At 37.1% G+C, this 21,573-nt stretch overlaps 15 protein-coding genes and 1 non-coding gene across 16 annotated transcripts; 9 read left to right on the forward strand and 7 right to left on the reverse strand.

Annotated features, from left to right (window-relative positions):
• Positions 1–4: 4 nt before the first annotated feature.
• On the reverse strand, positions 5–1,509 carry WALSEDRAFT_26636 (hypothetical protein; the record flags this gene model as incomplete). Its single annotated transcript, XM_006955658.1, has 4 exons — positions 5–541; positions 587–623; positions 666–1,228; positions 1,276–1,509. 4 exons carry the CDS (start codon positions 1,507–1,509, stop codon positions 5–7), a joined length of 1,371 nt encoding a protein of 456 aa, XP_006955720.1.
• A 604-nt stretch (positions 1,510–2,113) lies between these two features.
• WALSEDRAFT_66770 (hypothetical protein) lies at positions 2,114–4,627 on the forward strand (the record flags this gene model as incomplete). The annotated part of the gene is made up of 5 exons (XM_006955659.1): positions 2,114–2,160; positions 2,207–2,251; positions 2,296–2,330; positions 2,378–3,483; positions 3,530–4,627. The coding sequence occupies 5 exons, from the start codon at positions 2,114–2,116 to the stop codon at positions 4,556–4,558; spliced, it is 2,262 nt and encodes a 753-aa protein (XP_006955721.1). The 3' UTR covers positions 4,559–4,627.
• A 121-nt stretch (positions 4,628–4,748) lies between these two features.
• Positions 4,749–6,883, forward strand: WALSEDRAFT_58989 (hypothetical protein). Its single transcript, XM_006955660.1, has 3 exons — positions 4,749–5,537; positions 5,587–6,721; positions 6,752–6,883. Exon 1 carries the CDS (start codon positions 4,766–4,768, stop codon positions 5,483–5,485), a length of 720 nt encoding a protein of 239 aa, XP_006955722.1. The 5' UTR covers positions 4,749–4,765; the 3' UTR covers positions 5,486–5,537; positions 5,587–6,721; positions 6,752–6,883.
• WALSEDRAFT_55815 (Galactokinase) lies at positions 4,749–7,293 on the reverse strand (the record flags this gene model as incomplete). The annotated part of the gene is made up of 6 exons (XM_006955661.1): positions 4,749–5,533; positions 5,575–6,697; positions 6,746–6,910; positions 6,960–7,024; positions 7,072–7,198; positions 7,243–7,293. 6 exons carry the CDS (start codon positions 7,291–7,293, stop codon positions 5,514–5,516), a joined length of 1,551 nt encoding a protein of 516 aa, XP_006955723.1. The 3' UTR covers positions 4,749–5,513.
• A 234-nt stretch (positions 7,294–7,527) lies between these two features.
• Positions 7,528–9,429, forward strand: WALSEDRAFT_66773 (galactose mutarotase-like protein; the record flags this gene model as incomplete). Its single annotated transcript, XM_006955662.1, has 3 exons — positions 7,528–8,049; positions 8,095–8,741; positions 8,788–9,429. 2 exons carry the CDS (start codon positions 7,528–7,530, stop codon positions 8,695–8,697), a joined length of 1,125 nt encoding a protein of 374 aa, XP_006955724.1. The 3' UTR covers positions 8,698–8,741; positions 8,788–9,429.
• On the reverse strand, positions 7,591–10,373 carry WALSEDRAFT_58990 (CDP-diacylglycerol--serine O-phosphatidyltransferase). Its single transcript, XM_006955663.1, has 5 exons — positions 10,287–10,373; positions 9,503–10,235; positions 8,788–9,456; positions 8,095–8,741; positions 7,591–8,049 (listed from the first exon to the last, which is right to left on the reverse strand). The coding sequence occupies exons 1-2, from the start codon at positions 10,352–10,354 to the stop codon at positions 9,650–9,652; spliced, it is 654 nt and encodes a 217-aa protein (XP_006955725.1). The 5' UTR covers positions 10,355–10,373; the 3' UTR covers positions 7,591–8,049; positions 8,095–8,741; positions 8,788–9,456; positions 9,503–9,649.
• Positions 8,764–9,219, reverse strand: WALSEDRAFT_61713 (hypothetical protein; the record flags this gene model as incomplete). Its single annotated transcript, XM_006955664.1, has 1 exon — positions 8,764–9,219. One exon carries the CDS (start codon positions 9,217–9,219, stop codon positions 8,764–8,766), a length of 456 nt encoding a protein of 151 aa, XP_006955726.1.
• A 238-nt stretch (positions 10,374–10,611) lies between the features above and the next one.
• WALSEDRAFT_58991 (t-SNARE) lies at positions 10,612–12,036 on the forward strand. Its single transcript, XM_006955665.1, has 4 exons — positions 10,612–10,666; positions 10,720–10,751; positions 10,800–11,665; positions 11,715–12,036. The coding sequence occupies exons 1-4, from the start codon at positions 10,637–10,639 to the stop codon at positions 11,771–11,773; spliced, it is 987 nt and encodes a 328-aa protein (XP_006955727.1). The 5' UTR covers positions 10,612–10,636; the 3' UTR covers positions 11,774–12,036.
• Positions 12,037–12,120: 84 nt separating this feature from the next.
• Positions 12,121–14,220, forward strand: WALSEDRAFT_66777 (hypothetical protein; the record flags this gene model as incomplete). Its single annotated transcript, XM_006955666.1, has 3 exons — positions 12,121–12,131; positions 12,181–14,046; positions 14,094–14,220. 3 exons carry the CDS (start codon positions 12,121–12,123, stop codon positions 14,122–14,124), a joined length of 1,908 nt encoding a protein of 635 aa, XP_006955728.1. The 3' UTR covers positions 14,125–14,220.
• A 50-nt stretch (positions 14,221–14,270) lies between these two features.
• WALSEDRAFT_61717 (hypothetical protein) lies at positions 14,271–15,177 on the reverse strand (the record flags this gene model as incomplete). Its single annotated transcript, XM_006955667.1, has 4 exons — positions 14,271–14,383; positions 14,433–14,531; positions 14,575–14,842; positions 14,893–15,177. 4 exons carry the CDS (start codon positions 15,175–15,177, stop codon positions 14,271–14,273), a joined length of 765 nt encoding a protein of 254 aa, XP_006955729.1.
• Positions 15,178–15,691: 514 nt separating this feature from the next.
• Positions 15,692–15,764, forward strand: WALSEDRAFT_t3. Its single transcript has one exon. It is a non-coding gene; the product is annotated as a tRNA-Lys (tRNA).
• Positions 15,765–15,874: 110 nt separating this feature from the next.
• On the reverse strand, positions 15,875–16,968 carry WALSEDRAFT_66778 (hypothetical protein; the record flags this gene model as incomplete). Its single annotated transcript, XM_006955668.1, has 4 exons — positions 15,875–16,018; positions 16,072–16,246; positions 16,296–16,784; positions 16,837–16,968. The coding sequence occupies 4 exons, from the start codon at positions 16,966–16,968 to the stop codon at positions 15,888–15,890; spliced, it is 927 nt and encodes a 308-aa protein (XP_006955730.1). The 3' UTR covers positions 15,875–15,887.
• A 25-nt stretch (positions 16,969–16,993) lies between these two features.
• Positions 16,994–17,666, reverse strand: WALSEDRAFT_58992 (hypothetical protein). The gene has a single exon (XM_006955669.1). The coding sequence runs from the start codon at positions 17,643–17,645 to the stop codon at positions 17,010–17,012; it is 636 nt and encodes a 211-aa protein (XP_006955731.1). The 5' UTR covers positions 17,646–17,666; the 3' UTR covers positions 16,994–17,009.
• Positions 17,667–17,791: 125 nt separating this feature from the next.
• WALSEDRAFT_13890 (actin-like ATPase domain-containing protein) lies at positions 17,792–19,977 on the forward strand (the record flags this gene model as incomplete). The annotated part of the gene is made up of 8 exons (XM_006955592.1): positions 17,792–17,947; positions 18,090–18,287; positions 18,332–18,526; positions 18,586–18,759; positions 18,806–18,916; positions 18,966–19,081; positions 19,130–19,283; positions 19,330–19,977. Coding segments are annotated over 8 exons (1,752 nt in total), but the record flags the coding sequence as incomplete, so codon positions are not given.
• An 84-nt stretch (positions 19,978–20,061) lies between these two features.
• Positions 20,062–21,456, forward strand: WALSEDRAFT_58994 (hypothetical protein). The gene is made up of 3 exons (XM_006955670.1): positions 20,062–20,737; positions 20,791–20,967; positions 21,015–21,456. Exons 1-2 carry the CDS (start codon positions 20,069–20,071, stop codon positions 20,842–20,844), a joined length of 723 nt encoding a protein of 240 aa, XP_006955732.1. The 5' UTR covers positions 20,062–20,068; the 3' UTR covers positions 20,845–20,967; positions 21,015–21,456.
• Positions 21,137–21,328, forward strand: WALSEDRAFT_4180 (hypothetical protein; the record flags this gene model as incomplete). The annotated part of the gene is made up of 1 exon (XM_006955573.1): positions 21,137–21,328. A coding segment is annotated over one exon (192 nt), but the record flags the coding sequence as incomplete, so codon positions are not given.
• Positions 21,457–21,573: the final 117 nt, after the last annotated feature.

The raw sequence follows: 21,573 nt of genomic DNA on the forward strand, positions 1-21,573 counted from the left end.
TATATTACAATTTGATAGCGAGTACACCACCGATAACGGCCAGGATAGTACCCCATACAGCAGCGAGATAGAAAACTTGAAGCTGCACGCGTGAGACGATCGGTTCATCAACTGATGTAAGTGGTTCAAAAATACCACGAACACCAGCACTGCGTGGTGTACTTTGACGAGTTACTGTACCAAACCTCTTAAGATGGCCTGGTATATCTGGAACGAACGGTGTGTCAATCAGTGGTCTGCTGCTAGTTTGAGGTGGTACTTCTTGAAATTTCCTCTGCATTCTTCCACCCACTAAACTGATGTCTCCCTTTTCGAGGTTTCCAAGCTGGGTGTGAGAAGTATGAGAAGTACCAGCCTCATCGGATGATGTGTCGCGTGAACTTGTCTTTGTTACGGTTAAACCATAGACGTCGGCACCGACTCCAAGCGTATCAGAACCTGTACGATGAGGTGTGCCAACTGGACTGTCATCCTTTGGCATATCCATTTCGAATGGATGGAGTTGTCTCGCATCCCCAAACATAAAGACTACAATGCAAATCTACGGGTGTGTCAAATTATTTTTTTTGATATTAAAATTACACACGCCATGTAATCCCATAACAAATGTTGCGACCCCAAACCTATAATTCATCAGCTGAATAATCTATTAAACAATTACTCACCAGAAAAAAGGAATCGCAGCACCTGCAGTATGTCTCCCCCCGCTACCCTTCTGGTAAAGACGTGCAACAAGAACAATTAGCAGACCAAGAAGAATGAAGAGCAGTCCAACAAACAGTGCGAACCAACCGCGTTTACGTCCACCATTAGCTGGAGCCTTTGTTGCAAATTTTCTCGCACTATTTCTTAGCATCTCGACTACGTGGTGCTTAGTCGCAACAATTGCAGCAGCGTCTGGAGAAGGAGGCAGAACTGCATGGCGATCGCTTTGTGTGCCATTAAGATCGTCAAGTGTGACATATTGCTGAGGTGCGATTGCCAACATCTCCTGTATTAACTTTGACGCTATATTCAATTCATAGGCACTACCGGGGAGGATAAAGGTGCTGAGACAGCGCTGATACTGTTGCGACATCTCATTAATCACCTTGCTCGATTCTTCTTGAGTCTTTTCAATAACAAGACGATTGTGCAAAGAAGTATAATGAGTTAACCAGCGGAGATAGAATAAGTTTTCTACGCTATTCTCACGAAATACGAGGTAATCTTGAAAATCAACGAGAGTCTACCCGGCATTTAGAACAATTAGAATAGTGTAAAATTTGCACTCACAAGCGGCGGTAAGTAGCTATCATTGAGAATGCTTTCCAGCGTAACAGAATCGAGTGGTGTTGCTGTACATGAGCGTACTTTGAACTTTGGCGCAGATGGTATTGCAGCTGGGGCTAACAGTCTCCTGGGGAATTGGAGGAGTGTACGCCAGGAGCATTTGAATTGCCTCGGTCGGGTATGCTCCATTGTCAGACTGACATCTTGATTCGAGGCTGTTGAGTTCTCGGCAGACATTGTCGACTTCTAAAGAGCTTTGTAAATGAGTCCATATTTTGTTTTCATCCAATGTGTCTCAAACGTCAGTCTAGAGTTACCGTGGTATATTCTTTTTATCTGGTTATAAATCGCATTTGAGTGTTATATATGATTTACAACATTGTTTGTATTGTTACTCTAATAAATACACGCGTTTTTCTATTGTAAAACACTCAAATCAGTCATAAAATAGAGTATAAATCATCAAATGCCGCCGTTATGATAACAAAAAAGTCCGTCGATCACCTCCACCAAGTTTATATATTCCAAGGAACACTTCAATTGATGGTTTATACCTCAGCGGAAGCTAATCTAGCGTGAGAATAGGCCTAAAATCTTCAATGGATTCTTCAGTTTATTCGTTAAGTATATTTACTTCTACGGTTATTTCCGGATAGCTAATCAAATTAGAGTAATTTGATACAACGATCGTGGTTTTATTTGTTAGTGAAAAATGGCATTTAAATCAAACAAATTGGTGTAATTATTGTATAAATTGACTTGTTTAATGAAAATCTATTTGGTTGGAGCTTGATATGACTGCGTGCATTCACTTCGGATCAACTTTATTCATCAAAAGTATATGGACAGTAATTTTTTAAATTCTGCACTTTCACAGCCATTACATGAGTAAGATTATACTAAAATATAAGTAAGGATCCTAATTCGATTGCAGGAAGAGTAGTCCATTCTCCAATAACACTATGCATACAGTGAATGAGTGGGTGTAATAGCACACTAAGAGGCTTTTTAACACAATAATAGGCAGAAGATTAATGATGCTAGCTCAGAGATTACCGGTTAGTATTTAATTATTCGTTCATTTAACTCATTAACAAAGCAATAGAATCCGAACAATCGATAATTGACCCAGAAGTTAACAATATTAGTAGAACGCAATCACAGAATTCTCAATACATATATTCACAATCACAGAAACCGATAGTTCAATCTGCGACATCTGAAATACCAGATTCTAATGAGCAATTCCACATAAACTTTCCAACGCCACCGTCTTATAGACAATACCACAATATGCCAGTGACAAATGATCATCAAAGCGATCCTGGTACACCACCAATTAGTCCACCAATCACGAATACCAACAATGGTTTTATAATGCAACATTCAAATGGCTCTAGAGTTAAGAGTACATATGATAATAAACCAGTTTTCCAGCATAGACAATCAGATATGAATGATCAACAAGATTACAGCTATCAATCTAGAGTTACAATACCAGATGTAATAGATGAGGATGATGCGGTTTATAAATCTGCACAAATACAGAGGAGATCAGATCTAGCTAATTGGGCACCATCTAGAGCTACGCCTGCTCAGCAATCTTCAAATATCGCGAACTTACCAGATTGGCGTATAATTGAAGCAGATCGTAAAGCACAAACAAGTATGCCAACATCACTCGTACAAGCAGATTTAGATTATAGCATGCGTCATTTACTCAGCGAGAAAGTATTCGAGGAGCTTATCAGAGATCCACTCGGTAGACACCGTTTTAGAGAGTACCTCGAGCAGGCAGGTAGTTCATCTATATATAAACTCGATTACTGGACTGATGTTGATGTATTTGAGAGGATAATCGGTCAACTTAGAGCTGGTTCACAGGCCTTACATGATCTCTACATTGCACCTTCTTCGACTACTAAAGTTGATATGCCGCCTAATCAATCAGAAGTTGTATTTCATCGTTTGAGATACCTTAATGAACTGGACTCTGGCTTATTTAGCTCACAGGCTAACCTCCTACACTCACTCTATGAGGTTGAGTTCCAGAATTTTATCAGACATAAGCTCATCGAAAGGAGCAAAGTACGTTTGGGTAAAGAGAACTTATCTGATTTAGAGAAAAATGGTTTGGGTGATTCGTTTGTTCTCACAAATCCAAGACTGAGAGATCATCCTATTGTTATGTCAAGTCTTGGTTTTACAAAGGTATGTCTACGTCATAAATGACAGGCTTTTTAACGCAAAGAAACAGGTTACGGGATTTGATAGAACAACTATCATCGGTAGAAACTGTAGATTTTTGCAAGGTCCAGGTACGGCGCCTGCAGCTGTCCAAAGGATAAGGGATGCGCTTAACAACGCCGAACCAATTACAGAGTTACTCCTCAACTATCGTAGAGATGGTACGCCATTCTTTTGCCTGGTTAACATTATCCCTCTGCGCGATACGAAAGGCCAAGTCGCTTACTTCATTGGTGGACAAGTCAACGTAACTGGTATCTTATCATCAAGGAAGAACTTGTCATTCTTGGTTGGTGGCAGTGCACCATTTATTTCAACAGAAGCTGTCAGTAGTACAGCAGTTGCGTTTTCACCTACAATGCAAAGATACAACAATCATGAGAAACAACCAGAGAAAATTGATAGAGTTGGTGCAGGATCTGTAGCAGCTGGTAGCTTTGACGATCGTTCAATCCAAGACAGTTTCCACGGGGCTAGAGCATTCGATCATTTCCAACCTGAGCCAGAAAAAAGTGGTAATATTTTCAGTCGTATTTTCAACTCCAGTCAAGCGAGAAAGGAGAAGAAGGCGCTAGACAAGGGTGCACAGAGACTTCCAGGTGCTGAGAATATGCTTGGTAAGGAAGCCCAACCGATTGAGAAGCAAATGGAATTCTTCAATCACACTTATAACAAACTTATGATAGTGAAACGCGAGAAAAGAGAGATTGTTTTCGTCACGAAAGAACTTCTCGGTTACTTAGGTTTACCTACAGATACTATCAGACAATGTACAGATAGTGCTCTCAATCATCAGGATCTCATTCAGTTATTGACATGTGGTTCAGAACATAGGTTGGAGTCTAAACGTATAAAGACAGCACTCAAGCAGGCTTTCAAAGAGGGTGTACCACTTTCTGTTACTTGTGGTATTAAATGTAGATCAAAGTTTAGTTTGAGAAGTTCGTCTAATACTGATATTCGATTTGGTGTTTTACACGCTACGCCACTTGAAGATCGTGATGGTGGAGTATACGCATATTCAGTCGTTTTTGGATAATATTTCAATGTTATTAAGTTTATATACACGCAAAGATAGTACGCAGATTAAAAGATGCAAAAGATGCAAGACACGCAATAATTAGATTAGATTAGTGTTATTTTAATAAAATATTATAGATTCTTGGAATGTTGTTTAATAATTTGCAATTTTATTAGTTTAAATTCATAAATGCCATATTGTTATTTTTGGCCAATACCGTCATAAATGTTACACCTACCGGGTAGAATACAAGAAGCAAAACGAGCAGATTCACCGATGATTTTAGATGATAAACCAGAAGCTGGTACATCAAAATCAATTGGTATACCACCATTAGAGCAGAGATTGCAATATCATAGAACTAAAGGAAATTTATTGCGTCAGCCACCTTCTAATAAGGTTAACATCGACAAGTGTACAAATGTGAAGCAATTAGAAGATATTATTTCAAGATTTGATAGATTATCGGCTGGGAATCTCGTCCCAACAGAGAAAATAGCAGATAATAGGGGTAAAGCACAGAAGCGATTAGAAGAATTACGGGAGAATGGTATAAATGAAGATATGTCAAAGCTTAGTATAAATAAAGGAAAGTATAAGGAAACTCCGGTTGATAGTAGAGTATTCATTAGCGTCGAAGATTCCCTAAATTTACAAAGAGAGGAGCACAAACGACAAGAAACACAACGTATGGTTGATGAAATGATGTCTAGTAGCAAAGTGGCACAACAGGAAGCTGCACATCAGTTCAACTTCTCAGATAGTGACGATAGCGACGATGAGGATGAAGATGACGACAATTGGTTATTACCATCTTACGCTAAACGTAAAACAGATCAGGCGGAGGAACTCCAACAACTCGAGCAGCTGGACATACAAGATGATGAACTCACAAATGCACACATAGATGCCGCTGGTGCTTTGCTAGAACGAGGAGATACATGAAATCTTTTTTGTAACAAAAGTAATCATACTAGATGTTGTGTACTGTTTCTATGTAAATATTAAGTCATGATTTAGTAACCCAAACTCACCGCAAGCGCCAGATGAAGGAAGTGTAGCAAAGATAGCTTGATCTAGTTGCTCTTGTGGAAGACCCTGGTATTTTGAATATCTCTTTGAGACATTGGCAATAAATTGTGGTACAATCTCGGCAGGTACTAAGCTGACAGTTGATCCACCCCAACCAGCGCCTGTTAATCTTGATCCGAGTGCACCTTCTTCTAATGCGATCGACGTAATTTCATCTATTTCCTTACAGCTGCAACCGAATTGATCTCTGCAGCTCTCTTGTGATTTGTTCATTATCTCACCTAATGCTTTAGGCAATGATTCGGTTTCAGTTTCAATAGTCTTCCTAAACTCCAATACTCTGAGTGCTTCTTCTAGGATGTGCTTAGCACGAATGTGTAATCTGTATTTTCCACCGATTGGTTCAACCGCTAACTTGAGGTAAATCTCGGTAAATTCTTCCTTTGATATTCCAAGAGCAGCGATCAATTCTTCTTCTGTTAATCCATCCCTTTCCGCGCTGTTACCGAGGTGCTTTTCGATTGCGTCTAAAGCGTCCTTAAATGCTTGTCTCAATGAAGCTGTAATGTCACTCTTATTTACACCTGCACCGGTGAGAGAATGCTCGCCACCAGCCAAGTCACTGACTACTTGTCTATATGCTACCTTATCTTTTGGCTTGTAGTTCATTCCTAACCTCTTGGCTAGGAGGGATGCACCAGCGAGTGTCTCAACTACTCTCAAATTGTAGTTGAATTTTGCTGTGGTTGCTTTATCTGATGTCACCAAAGTGTTGGCAATGACAAAGCTGATTTCAGGTTGGGTTTTTGGAATTGGTACTGGTTCACCCGCAAGGTTTGGATAGAATTGTACATATAATGCAGCAGCAGGCGTGGAGATGACTGAAGCAGCCTGATCCATACCACCAGTATTCACACCGACGTTACCTTCTGCACCCATTGACATTTTGACCAAGTCACCCTTCGTCAAACCATCTACTTTACCATTTGCAGTGAGCATAGCAAGGAGAGAGGAGATGACCATAGCAGCTGAGCTACTTAAACCAGAACCAGCTGGTACTGTACCATCATAGAGCAAATCCAAACCGATTGAATCACCACCTGAGTGAGGATGTTTGAGGTATCCCTGAGTTTGGTATTAGGTAATAAAGAGAAATAGTAAACCTGTTCCTACCAATAAAGCTGCTTTGACGTATGAATGCCATTGTAATTGGCGTATGTCGATATCGACGACGGCCTCACCGTTTGAATTCTTAGATGGCGTGAAGGCAGTAGGGCCATACTTCTTGTCTACATTAGATGTTCTAATTTCTTTTGTATCATTACGTGGTCCAACAGCCTTCGATGCTTTGTTAGAAAGGAGAGAAAGAGCAAGACATCTAGCTCACGATGATGACATCCGGTACGATAGCCATTGGAACGACACCGAATAGAGCGTGATCGATATGTTCACCTATTGTTGCGTCTTAGACTTTACTAGTGAGGGAATGTAAAACTCACCAATCAAGTTTACTCTTCCTGGAGCTCTTACAATACAAGTTGGCTTGTAGCCATAGGTCTTCTTGAAGTCTTCAACGAGGTTGTTCCAGCGCACACCCTGTGCCGCTACTCTATCTGCGGGGTAAACCTGGAGAAGATCAGAGATGGTGAGTGGGTGGTTGTGTATATTACCTTATCTATAGCGTCTACTGTTACTAAAGGAAGATCTGCTGGTGCTACCATGATTTTATTAATAAGAGATGATGATCGTAGTAAAAGAAGTGTATGACTGTATGATCAGGTAGTTAGTTGTACTTTCAGGGGTTGGCATATATTGATTATATTGATTGTAGATGGTATAATACCTATCTCTGAATAACTTCACATTTATTGACATATTTTTTATGTCAAAGTAATTATGACGTATTCAAGGAAGTTCACCGGATTTTTAGTCAAACATGTTTGTTAGTTGATATCATGATAATCAAATCACAAAAGGAGAGAATTACATTAGAAGTATTACCATTTGGATTGACTGTTCATAAATTACTAATTAAATCGAACGATGGCAGCCTTATTGATATTATACCAGGTCCAGAGAATGCTCAAGATCACAAAGAAAGTAGAACATTTTTGCATACAATTATAGGAAGATACACAAATAGAGTACCAGTAGATAACCATAAGATTGCTTCAGGCGCGGTTGTACACCCAGAACCTGTCGAAAGTGAAATCGTATCACATCACGGAGGTATAGACGCCTTTGATAGAAAAACTTTCGACGCTATCACTTTAGCACAGTCGCAGTTATACGGTGATAAGGACATACCAGAGAATTTCACCTTCCAATTATTCAAATTAGTCTCAGATGATGGTGAGAACGGATATCCTGGTAAAATGCTAGTTGAAGCTGCATTCTTTGTTAGCGATGGTTCTGTAATTCTCACACATCGTGCTAAAATGCTCGATGATAAGCCATGTCCGATTAACCTCACTCAAGTGAGTTTTAATTTGGTGTCTTACTACAAACTAACTAGTTATTAGCACTGGGGATTTAATCTCACTGCAGACAAAATCCGTTCTTCTACTATAGGCGATCATTTGCTCTATTTAAACTCAAAAAGTATTGCTGAAACTTCAGATTCTTCAAACCTAGCATTGGGTTCAAAAGTTGATATTGATGGTACACCATTTGACTTCAATAAGTTGAGAAAAATCAATGAGAAGGAAATAATTCAAGATCATTATTACTTCTTCAACAGGGATGGCAGCAAAATCGATAGAACAATTGCACAGTCAGAGAATGATATCATATCTGCACAGAGTATTGCAAATGACAAACAAGAAACTCAATTGCTCCTCAAAAGCGATGAAATCAGTTTGCACTTCACGACTAACCAGTCAGGTGTGATGTTTTACGCTGGTGGTGGCTTCGATGAGAGTGCACCAAGACGCAAAACCTGTCACGAAGACGTGAACAATAAGAATGCAGCATATCCAAAAAATGGATGTGCATTCTTTGAATTCCACCACCCGTTGTCTACTTTCCTTCACCAAGAATATCAAGAAGATGCAAAAACAACTACCATATTAAATAAAGATGAAGGTAATATATATCAAAATTGGGTTAAAATTGATATAGCTTGATAAATAATCTACTTTCCAAGACGTTTCCTTTCTGCGCGTTGTGCCTTTGAATAGATTAGCTGGAAGTTAACAAAACACGAGTGTACACACCTTCCTACGTTTCCTATACTTGTGCTTGTTCATCTTACTCTTTCTCTTTCTCTTTACACTATCCAAATTGATATCTAATCGCTCACCCAATCCAATTCTATGTAAGGCAGATTTATAATCCGCAATTTCAGTAATTTTAACTTTAAATAAAGCGCAATCTAGCTCGTCTAGTATAGAATCGACTTGTTCATCTGTTAACTTATGACTGACTTGATTAGAAGATTCTAAGGGTGGGTTGCTAATAAACAATGGTCTGTGTCCAGCAACGAAGGTTTCAAAAGCGAGATTTTGCTTATTCTCCAAGGATTTAAAAACTGAGTCTTCAGGTTGCTCCTTCAAGTAGAGTGTTCTATCAAATGAGTTTATAGAAGAGTGGCACCTAGCAGATGCTACTCTAGGTGCTCTTAATACTGCCCTAGCTCTATTGAGCATAATGCAATTTTTATATCTTGATAGTTCAACTTCAAGAGACGACTGCTTCTTTATTTCAAAATGCCACGACAAGTTATCCAACGGGTTTTAAATGGAAATATTTTTAGCTTTTTCAATAGAAATATAATTAGAAGTTATTACAAACCAACTTTCTCAAACTTATCTTCTTCTTTCTTCGATAGACGGCCAATCGTTTCACCAATACTGAATAATTTGATACAGTTGAGGTTTGCATCTAGGTGCGTTACAGCTTCATATATGAACTCATCTGATATGTAACTACAGAGGTACTGACTATCAGCCATCAACTATCAAGAGAAAGCGCACATTCGGATTCTTAGCCAGATTGCGATCAAGAACTGGTAGAAAGATAATAAAGAGGAGAGTAAAAAAGGGAAGGAAGAATATTAGTCATTAATTTAATGCATTATTATAATTTTGGTACTCGTAATGTTTTTGAAACCATCGCAGCTGCCCATAAACCGAATATTAAACTAATAGGATGTATACTGTTGAAGTAAACACCGAATGGTATATCTTGATGTATTCTATCTGTTTTAACGAGATAAGCCATGAGAGATACCAATGCAAGACTAGAAGGTATAGGAAGTCCTTCAAAGTACTTTGATTTACCACCTGCATCCTTTGGGAGATTTGCGACTGTAGCGTTAAACCTCGCTAATCTAGCTAAGCCAGAACAAACGAATCCAGTTAACATTATCATGTCTACTGTTGACCTCATACCGATTGTGAATGCTAAAAATGCTGGTGCTACACCAAAGCTAATTAAATCTGCTAAACTATCCAATTCTTGACCTAACATGGAACTCGACTTTCTCCAGCGTGCTACTTTACCATCTAGAGCGTCGAAGATGAAGCCACAAGCCGGCAACAATAAGGCCAAATAAATGGCCTCTTTGTTGTTGTTATCGAGTAGATAATGGGCAGATGAGAAAATTGAGCTGACACCGCATACGCCGTTCATTATCGTGAATAGATCAGCTAGATGGAAGTTTCTATAGTAAAATATAAGAGATATATTAATGAATTAAACAAATAAATCCTACCTAACTAGGCTAAAATGCCCTTGATGATCTTTGAACTCCCTCAAATTAGATTTCGTTGGTTTTGGCATTTGATCTAAATGATGGTAGGAGAGAAAGGGTAAGAGATTAATATAATTTAGTATTATAGATATTTATACAGTCTATATCCTTGCTTTATTGTCTTCTCTTTTTATATCTCTAGCTTAGACCACCCGCAGCGAGGTTGAGATGGAGAAAGCGATCTAGAGTTTAATTTAATAGCACGACTAGTTGTACATCTAGATGGCGATATATTTTATTACAATTTTTTATTTTATATAGTACCTGTGTTGCCTTCATAACCCCTTGCGTTCGAATTACTTGGATTGAAAATGGCACGCGATAGATTAGCAGCCTTGAGGGTGTGTTTACAACCTTTGCATTATCAATTCATTTATTCATTTATCTTTCATAGGCTCAACAAAATGCCAACGGTGGTAGCTACGAGTGAGAACGCTTAGTCTAATTAGATCTAAAGAAACTAACAGTATATAGTCAAATGCAGCACAGCTATTCAACTCCACAATACGAAATGGACGATGTCTCCATCAAGAACGTCTCAACTATAGGCGATATGTCTGCTTTCTTTAATAAGATATCTGATATACAGTCCTCTTTAACTAATTTACAAGGAAACATTAATCAAATATCTCAATTACATAACCAATCTCTTAACAATATGGATGAATTAGCTCAAAATCGCGTTCACGCTGAATTAGATTCTTTAGTTTCACACACTTCAAAGTTAACTAACAAGATAAAAACTGAAATCAAATCTTTAGAGAAAGAGAACGCTTCTGGCCAAGTTCCTTCAAACGATTTAAACGTTAGAAGAACTCAAATCGCTTCGGTTAAAGGAAAGTTCTTAGAAACTATACAAGATTATCAAAAGGTTGAACAAAACTCTCGCACTAAGCAAAAGCAAAGAATTGAAAGACAATACAGAATAGTCAAACCTGATGCTTCACCAGATGAGATTGAACAAGCTGTTGATAGTCCAGATAATCAAATATTTAGTCAAGCTTTATTACAATCTAATAGATATGGTGATGCTAAATCTGCTTATAGAGAAGTTCAAGATAGACATCAAGACATTAAGAAGATTGAGAGAACCTTAACAGAATTAGCTCAATTATTCAATGATATGTCTATTTTGGTCGAACAACAAGATGAAACTTTACAAAACATTCATGCTTCAGCAGAAGAGACCAACAAAGATATGGAATTGGGTTTGATCCAAACTGAAAGAGCTGTTAAGTCTGCTAGAGCAGCTAGACGTAAGAGGTGGATTTGCTTCTGGATCACTATTGTCGTACTGGCTATTATTGCCGTAGTACTTGGTTGTGGTATTTACTTTGGTGGTAAGTAGACAATGAATAATTAAAACACGCCAATTAATGACACCAACAGCTGTTCGCCCTGCTCAAAGAAACGAAGGTCCAGTTGCTAGTGCTTCTAGTGCATTCTAAGGTGGTCTTAATCACTTTCTACACACACACGCCCCAACTAATCCATAATTACTGATATACTCAATGGAATTCCATTTCTTGATCCTATTCAAAGCAACTTTTCTACTTTCCTTAATCTGTTTATTGTTTATTTTTAACTTGATTATACATCTTTCATAATGTTTTACGTTGTAATTCATAATGTTAAAATACCGATATTAAACTCTTAAGTCCGAATACATTTGTATAACTTATCTGATGGATTACTTATTTTGTACATCCCCCACATTTTTAAATATCTAGTTAGTTATTTCTCTTATCTGAGATAAGGAATCATATCGAAACTTGTACCATTACCATCAACTTTTATGAGACCAGAGTGAGTTATATATATACTAACTTTCATTTTATACTAAAGATAAATTCAGTCGATACAATAAACGTGAATTGATAGAGCTACATGACACATCAACGTGTGTTACAATAAATGCACGCGTAATAGACAAGCGTAGCTTCGGTATAGAGAGGTTCATCTTACCTGAATTAGTAGTTGAAGTTGACGGATTTGATTCGCCACTACAATTACGAATATACGATAAAGCGATGATAACGAATCGTCAGCGATTCAATAGATGGAATAACAAACTTGAATTGGCATATATTAACTACATAAAGCAAGAAAATGTTAATTCCTTACTAAAGAATGATAAACTCATGAGAGATATCGAAATCGCAGTTAACAAAATGCATAACTTGCCGATAGATGTTGACTTTCCTAGTTGTGAATATAGTCATCTTGAAAGAGAGGCTTATTTTCATTACAAAGTAAAGAAATCATTCGAACACACACGTGAATACTACGAAAAATTATCCAAGAACATTGGACAAAGGTTACCACACATCCATGGATACTATACCATTCAAATATACGACGATCAACAAGATGATTTACTTAAAGTTGATGCTATATTAATGGAGGACATTAATAGTGTATATAAAAGATCAAACGAGAGCGTTTTTGATAAAGCACCAGTATCACAATGGCCTGATATCAGTAATCAAATGTTCGATATAGTTAAGAAGTTTGACGAAATAAACCACGTTGATCTTCATATTAGTTTACAATCTTTCAAATATCGCGTGAATGATGATGGAAAGTATCATATACTTATCGATGACGCGAAATTTGGCAGATTTAGAAATGAAAATGACAACGACGAACAATGGAGGCGCTTGAAAAGACAGGCTAATGAACTTAACCAATTGGGTTTACAAATTCTATGTCAATTTGAAGAGAATGGTCAAAATTACGACTTCAAGCCGTCCTTCAAATATCACAAAGATCATCAAGGTGATTCTATCAATATGATGAAATATGCATCGTATCTAAATGAATTGGGACCAACTTTCAATCGTTATAGAAGGGACATCGGCTATTCAATAGATTTCCCATATGCCGTCGGTGATAAAATACCATTATCAGTTGAAAAAAGTAGTCTTACATCATCTAACCAGATTGATGTTGAGATAGTCAAGATATTCCAACCAGTTACGGTATCTCCAGCAATGCTAGTTCGATTTGATAATCAAATAATGGTACTCAAATTATATGATCGTCGATGCTCACCAATGGGAAGGTTTGTCACAAAAGATGACAATGGTTATGAAGATTGGAATGAAGATATTGAGCAAGATTATCGCAATTATATCGAAAACGAATCAAAAATAGATTTCAACATTGACGCATACATGCAAAATGAAAGCGAGCGTGATCATGCTCGAGATGAGGAAGTATTGCGGAGGAACTGCGATGATTTTTTCACAACTGAACTGAAAACTTACAATGCATTAGAGGAGCTTCAAGGGAATGATATACCGAAAATGTATGCATCAGTTAAATACACCACTTATAACACTCCAAAAAAACATTTGCAAGGTTACTTTGATATTCCTGGACTACTCCTCGAGTACATTCCTGGACCAAAGCTTGACAAGATGTTTGAGAGTGTTGATCAATCACATTGGTTTGGTCTCGTTCAGCAGACTACTACACTGCTTCATCGTATGTTTGACCTTGGTGTGACTAACATTGACGCTCGACCGGATCAAGTTATTGTGAGAGCTCATAATGATGGCTACCACCCAGTTATGATAGACTTTGGCGAATGTCTTCTCAGAGAGGATCTGCACAATGATTCTGATAATAATAGATGGAATATTGAAAATAACATTAACGGAATTATGCAACAGAAGTTCGACGAGATTGGAGTTGAGTTTAGGTATGAACATAAAGGGTGAGTAGTGTCGTCATGAAACGTGCTATATACTAACACACAGTCAGCTTCGTGGGTGGTTGCTGTAGTCACGCATAAAATTGTTATTTGAATTAATTTTATTGATAAGGAAGAATTGCATTATTGTAGAACCGAAAGTTAACATCAAACTGGTTTCTAAAATCATAAAAGCTACTTCTATAGAATGTCTTATTATATCTACGAAGTATCTCTAGGTGGAGTCTTTATTCGCTATCTAAGTCATCGGACTCGTCGTAGTCGTTGCGGCTGGTATATCTAACGGTCATTGAATCAGCTTTGCGCTTTTTTGGATTGCTTAAGCCAATATAGTCTGCAACTAGTGTGTAAATTAGAAATTGTTACCCTTCGTAAGACATGATACATACCAGCTATTGGTGAGGGTGACCTTATTAGCTTTTTTGAATTTTTGGATAATCCTCCAAATACGGTAGGTTTCTCTCTTGATGTAACTTGCTTATTTGAAACTGCAACTAATTAGTTGATAAGATTATGTATAAAAAACTTCACCTAATGGAGTTTTTGGCATCTTCCCTGTACCTTTAGGGGCCCTACCAGGTTTACTGCATTGTGACTTCAACACTCCATACCAGATTTGATTATACAACCATGGTAATCTGTTGCAAATAATTCTGTTCCTTGAATCTTGAGCGAGTTCCAGAAGCATTTGAGCACGAATTGTATCCCAAATACCTGAGGGTTGATAATTTCCATCTTCTTCTGTTGGTTTTATAACACCTGTACTAATATTTTTGTCTACAAGTCTTCTCATTCTGGTCTATTTGTGAAAAATATAGTGATAATTCATCTGTAAAGTTAATGACACACCCTTAAATCACAATAATCTTGTCTATCTACACCATAGATATACGCAACCTGCTGAAGGTTTGGTAATTTGAATGCTTCATCTCCTATTATGCTTTGTCTATACTGTCTACTCTTCTTGTGAAATGGATCGTCAAATGGACCTTCTAAAACTTGTGTTTCTGCTGCTATTGTGATACGTTCTGGCCATCCCTTACCTCTCTTTTGTCTCGTTTGTTCAACATGATCTGTATTTTCTTCAGGAATATGCAGACCACTGTGTATATGTGAAATATGATCAATAGGCATGTAAGTAATATGGATGAAAGCTTTAGCATTCCTTTCAATTTCTTAAGTTTAGCAAATTAGATAACATTCCAGTTAAACATTTTCGGATAATCTGTTGGTATGTTACGGGAAATTGGTAAGTTATATTTAGCACTAACTTGCATTTATTGGCCGGTGAGTATCTTAAAATATCATTCAAATGTGGGGAATTTTGTATGTTCACTATAGTGCTTTCAGTAATACTTTAATATCAACTGTAAATAATCCACCTGTAAAGCTAAAAGTGATACTGTAAGTGTTTACAGGTTTTGATTATTTATGATGATGAAATCTAAATATATTAAGACGATACATACTTTATCTGAGTCCATCAATGTTCCTTGTACGGTGAGAATCCATCTGGTGAGTTGGATTCTCTGGTAGCATTTTTTTTTTTTTGTTAGTGTGGGTTTTTCATTATTTGGTGAAATTTTTCATAATCCTTCCTACCGTCCTTCAAGTATATGCATTCATACATATTTCAACATAATCACAAGCCTCGCTAGCTCAATCGGTAGAGCGTGAGACTCTTAATCTCAAGGCTGCGGGTTCGAGCCCCGCGTGGGGCTAATATTTTTGCATTTATTAGATAGCTGATTTTTTTGTATATATCATTAATATGTTGTTGTCACACACAATAAAATACAATGTTATTAATTGAAAGATATGTATTTTTTTTATTAACAAGTAAATTACCAAATATATGGAATAAGAATGCGACGGCTCTTTGGGTATTTGTCTCCAAACTCCTTTCTGTAGTTTTGATCCTTCTTCTTAGCCCACTTAGCCATCGTACCTGCACTGACAAGAAGGAAGATAGCAACTTTAGGATTTGTAAGACAATCTATTATTTTTAAATATGAGGATAGCACTCACCAGCCCAGGAACCAGTCAATCCTAAAATACCAAGCCATGAACCAATTTCGAAAAAGTAGTTTGCGCATGTAACCCAATCGAAACCATATCCAGTTGGAATAGCACGTTTGGTTGAACCTGCAGGTCTCAAATTACGCAATTTGACGTGTGTAATGAAGTTTGAAATTTGGTTAAACTGAGTTAAAGTTGTTAAAAGTGATTCAAACTATAGCATATTTACTCACCAACCAAAATGCAATCCAGAAGGATAAGTAACCGTTGTTTGATCTATGTGAATCTTTGAGTGCTTCAACTGAATACCAAGGACCATAAATTGCAATAGCTATAAGGAAACCAGATAAAAGGTGATAATGGGCTGAGTTTCTGAAAATATTCATGAAAGGCATTGTTGCGTTTGAGAACCTATGTATAAAGACTGTCTCGAATTCTCTCTTGAAGAAGTGTAATAAGACCAAAATGTATGCGATCCTTTGCATTTCTGAATGTTCGAATGGCTTTCTATAGATGATTGAAGACATGTGATAAAAGAATGGGTGTATGAATAAAGGACCAGCGTATTCAACTAAGAAAACGGTTCTCCAACTAACTTGTGGACCTAAATCCTTGACGTAAAGTACGTCACCATTTTTTACGTTGAGTTGACTAAGGCTGGATTTATCATCCAATAATGGTTTTTTATCTACAGTTGTAATCCTCTGTCTGGTGGTGTCTAACTGTAAATATCTAGTTTAGTGATATAACTTAATTGTATAAACCGATACAGACCTTCTTGTGCTTCAAGTGAATAGCCTTCTTGAGTTCTAATAAAGTTGAACTCTCTTTTAAATCTAAATTTAAAGGGAAAATGTGCGAAGGTTTTGATGAACGGGATAGAATCGTCAGTGAAATATTAGACATCTTGGTTGTTTGTGTGATAGAATATAAAGAGAAGACTGCATTCATTCTAAAGATTTTACAATTATTTTCATTTCGTCATTTCTATCAACTAATCCTTTATTAAATTTTATTCTAACTTTGTATTCACCAATATTTTTTATAATAGTTTGTAAACCGCGTTTTGTCGTCAAAGGTGTTTCTATAATTTCAATATCAGCGTTAAAGTTTGATAATTTAATATCAAATTCATCAGAGAGTTTATCCAAAATATCCCTTTCTGTAATTGAACCATGGATCGCTTGATTTGAAGATGATGAATTGACTAAAGTGACCGATCTGTTGAATGCAATCTCTAATGTGTTAAGTCTCTCTAACAAATCCAGCTGAGCTTGTTTCAATACTTCTGAGTTTATTGGCATATTATGCAAGGCCTCAACCAACTTTGAGCTAACCTTTTGTTTCTTAAGGAATCTATTGTTCTCTAAATCTATCGCAGAAGGTGGTTTATTTGATACCGCCAATGTAAAATCTAAATAACTGGCTAACTTCGCTGGATAGAGTGTATTCCTCATAAAACCTGGTGATACACTAACGACTGAACTCTTTGGACCTAACTGTGGTACATCTTCTAATAAATTTACGTTCAATTTCCTCCTTATCGACTTTTTTACAACAAAATTAATTGAACTTCCTCTCATATCCCTTGATAGTCAACAATCAAGAAGATATGCCTAGAAAAAAGGTAAAAAAGATGCTAGTAAATATGAATATTATCTAATACTATACACTACAGATCGATAAAGATGTTGTATACACCGACAGTCCAAATCAACAACAACAAACACCTACAGTCTACCCCGAACCGAAGCTAGATCAATCTAGTATGAAATTCACGTCATTCGTACCAATCCCTTATTTAAATACTAAGAATGTTTCATCAATTTACTTGAAATCTGAATCTCAATCTTGGTCTTCAAAGAAGATGGTACAAATGTCGATCGTGAGCTTACTATAAGCATATACGAATATATTCTAATATTACTCATTAGGATGAAAGAATGGAACAACATAAGCGTAAAATGGGCGATCCAGATGTAGGTATTCACTTATCTTCCTTTTGATAAACATTAAGCAACGATTAGGTACCTCCAATTGGCAGTAAATATGATAGAATCCTCGTATTGCAACCCGGTTCACGTTACATAAAGATAGGAAGGTCAAATGATCCAGCACCTCTACTTATACCTTCTATAATTGCACGCAAGAAGCGTTCGAACGTCTCAAATGGAAGCGATGGTATGGATGTAGATGAGAGTCAATCTACGAGAAATGCAGATGAAGTAGGTGATCTCATACAAGATATAATTACCTAATATCCCAATAGTGGAAAAGCAATGTTGAAGCGATAACGAATGAATTTAAAACACGTATGCGTGCATTCAAATTGGTTGGAATTTCCAATGGACAAGCCCAAAGCGTTTCTTACAATCAAGACGCAGAACCAGAGCCAGTTCCAGATCATTTGGATAACGATAAAGTTGATTGGATAGATGACAGTGATGATTTACCTGAAATACTAGTTGGTGATGATGTAGGTAAATGAACCTGGCATGTTCTTCTAATTAAACCACCCCTCAGGTTCTCAAACTGACAGACAAAGCAAAAGCAAAATATGATATCAGTAAACCATTTTTCAGAGGTGACCTTAACACGCGAGATTATACTTCTGCTCAAGTACTTCTTGGTGATATCGCAACACTGTTATCTACAATTATTAGCAAGACATTCAGTTTCAAAATGTCCGACTTCAAGGTATGTCATTATAGCAGCAAATATTCACCTGTTGACGATCAAATAGAACATAAGCATTGCTTTGATAATACCAAACTCTTACAATTCAACCTACATAACCGAAATGTCGAATGTGATATTAAACTTGATAGGATGTAAGCAAATATTGCTTATTCAGGTACGCTTACACGAATTCTTTACGGAACATCTTTAATGACAATGACCAGGAAGCCAACTGTGCTACATTTGGTTGCGGTTTATCGTCAGCTTGTATGGTTGACATAGGTGCACAGAAGACATCAATCGCTTGCGTAGAAGAGGGTGTAGTTTTACCTGAAAGCCGGTAAGTGAATTAATTTATCAATGCTGATATCGACTAATAGCGCCTTAGGATGGAATTAGCATACGGTGGTGACGATGTAACTGAATTCCTACATGACTTGCTCAAGGAAGCTGCATTCCCATACAAAGAAGCCGATCTGACTAAGTCGTGGGATTGGTCTATATTTCAGGGTATGAAGGAGAAAGTGTGCAATCTGAACGAGGTAGGTTATCTTCTGTTGCATACGGACAATCAAATAACAACAATAGAACGATCTAGCTGTCATATTGCATGAAGTCAACGTTCGCAAACCAGACACAACGACAACCAAGTACAGTATCAAGATATACGAAGATAGTATAAAGGCGCCAACTTGTTTATTCAACCCGAGAGTTTTGGGATTTGACAAGAAGCTTCGACCAAAGAACCAACTATGGGGTGATTCAGAATCTACATTGGATATAGGATCTGGTAATACAAGTCAGGCTATGCAAATGTCAACGATGCATCTAGCAGGACAAAAACCAACGGGTAATATCGATGTACAAACTGAATCAAGTAAAGTGCCACTTCATATCGCAATTAAGAATAGTATTGCTGCTACAACCACTGAAGAGCGCATTAAGAAGTTTAGTCAGTCGATCGTTATCTCAGGTGGTTCATCTCATCTTAAAGGTGTTGGATTTGGTATTGAAAGTAGATTATTGGGAGTTTTGCAATCACAATTTCCATTTGTTGATAAACTTCAAATTATACCACCACCAAAAGACGTAGAAGCTATGAACTTATCTTGGAGTGGTACTTCTGTCTTATCAAAGCTCGAAGTTAGTAATGAACTTTGGGTGGGACAGAAGGATTTCAATACACTAGGTCTTAAAGCATTGAAAGATAGAACGTATTGTATGCAGTTGTATTAAATGTAAATATAAACAAGCGTTTTTTATTTGACAATATTAATTCGCCTTACGTACGTAATTAGCGAAGATCACGGCTTTATTGGAAAAAATAATGAAGAAAGTTAATAGTTTAAATCCAATAAAGCATTTTGATGAAATATTCAAAAGAGATAAACAATCTGATAGATATATAGCCAGATTACCACGCTTTATATCCCATTTCTTAGGATATAGATCACATGAAGGACAGCAGCTGCTGCCATTCTTGAAGTACATGACGAGAGATACAGAAATAAATCTACTAGGTTGGATAGGTTCTTTCGTTGGAATAGCACTCCTGATCGCCGTCTTCTCGTATTCAAATGACTTAGTGAATTGGAATCCATACATTGTACCATCTATGGGTGCGAGTGCGGTATTAGTTTTTGGTACATTTGAAAGTCCATTTGCTCAACCGCGTAATTTAATATTTGGACATTTCATTTCTGCTCTGATAGGCGTAATATTTCAACGACTATTCTCACTAAATAGTGGATATAATCCATCAGAGAGTGCAATACATGGTGCAATGGAAGTTGGACAACTAGCATGGTTTGCTGCAAGTTTAGCAACTGCTAGTGCCGTGGCAGCTATGCATTTCACAGGTACGACCCACCCACCTGCTGGCGCAACAGCCTTGATAGCTACAACTATGCCTTCAATTGTTAGCTATAGCTGGAGATACCTCGCTACATTATTAATTAGCTCTACTTTAATGCTCGGCTGGGCTTTAATATGGAATGTTAGTTTTATCCTCTTATCTAATTACGTCCATCACTGACAGAATTATTTTAGAATTTAAGTTCTAGACGCTACCCAGTTTATTGGATTACACCTGATAGAAGTTAATGAGAAATAAACAAAATAAATCAAGACCGTTATGTCAAGTTTGCAAACAAAATGAGTTTCGTTATCAACATAGACAAACTTCATTATTGTACTGCTCAGTTAGTTGTTATAAATCTATAGAATGTGTGTCTATTTATATACACTTGAAAACTATCTAATATAAATATTAGCCGAATTAGCCAATCAAGAAGAACCGAAACCTGCTAAAGCGGATATTGAGCAGCAGGCAGAACTAACAGGAGTGGAGAGACAGGAAAAAGAAGAGAAACAGGAGGAAGAGGAGAAACAACCGTTGCGTCCATTACATACTCTCAGATGGCCGGAAGAACCAGATGAAAAACTATTTCAAGACGCATTATCACGTAATGATCCAAAACCATTGAGGAGGAATGAAATATTCGCTATAGCAACAAACGAAAAAATTCGCGATTTATTCAAAACATACCCAAATTTGAAAAATCTTCTTAAAGAGTTAGATAAGATTGAAATAGACGGTAGTCGCAACAGGGAAGTCATCCTACGTAGAGTATTAGGCTATGATGAGAACAGTCTTTCTGGTAAATCAATACATGGTTTACCTGGAAATCTCAGCAACGTCCAAGAAGAAGATAGAGAAGCATTACAAAATCTCATGGAATTGATGAATGAATCTATCGATGATAGTAATAAATTAGCATTATAGTTGTAGTAAAATTACACATTTATTTATTTATTTTTGCATTATTGTTA

The sequence above is a fragment of the Wallemia mellicola genome, assembly GCF_000263375.1.
Source record: "Wallemia mellicola CBS 633.66 unplaced genomic scaffold WALSEscaffold_1, whole genome shotgun sequence".
In the NCBI taxonomy this organism is placed as follows: domain Eukaryota; kingdom Fungi; phylum Basidiomycota; class Wallemiomycetes; order Wallemiales; family Wallemiaceae; genus Wallemia; species Wallemia mellicola.

Coding starts and splice junctions, on each gene's coding strand:
- WALSEDRAFT_58989 (XM_006955660.1), top strand. CDS start 4,766: ATGTTACACCTACCGGGTAGAATACAAGAAGCAAAACGAGCAGATTCA.
- WALSEDRAFT_58990 (XM_006955663.1), bottom strand. CDS start 10,354: ATGCCAAAACCAACGAAATCTAATTTGAGGGAGTTCAAAGATCATCAA. Junction 10,236..10,286: donor GGGCATTTTAGCCTAGTTAG/GTAGGATTTATT, acceptor ATTTTACTATAG/AAACTTCCATCTAGCTGATC.
- WALSEDRAFT_58991 (XM_006955665.1), top strand. CDS start 10,637: ATGGCACGCGATAGATTAGCAGCCTTGAGG. Junction 10,667..10,719: donor ATAGATTAGCAGCCTTGAGG/GTGTGTTTACAA, acceptor TATCTTTCATAG/GCTCAACAAAATGCCAACGG. Junction 11,666..11,714: donor TTGTGGTATTTACTTTGGTG/GTAAGTAGACAA, acceptor TGACACCAACAG/CTGTTCGCCCTGCTCAAAGA.
- WALSEDRAFT_58992 (XM_006955669.1), bottom strand. CDS start 17,645: ATGAGAGGAAGTTCAATTAATTTTGTTGTAAAAAAGTCGATAAGGAGG.
- WALSEDRAFT_58994 (XM_006955670.1), top strand. CDS start 20,069: ATGAAGAAAGTTAATAGTTTAAATCCAATAAAGCATTTTGATGAAATA. Junction 20,738..20,790: donor GCTGGGCTTTAATATGGAAT/GTTAGTTTTATC, acceptor GAATTATTTTAG/AATTTAAGTTCTAGACGCTA.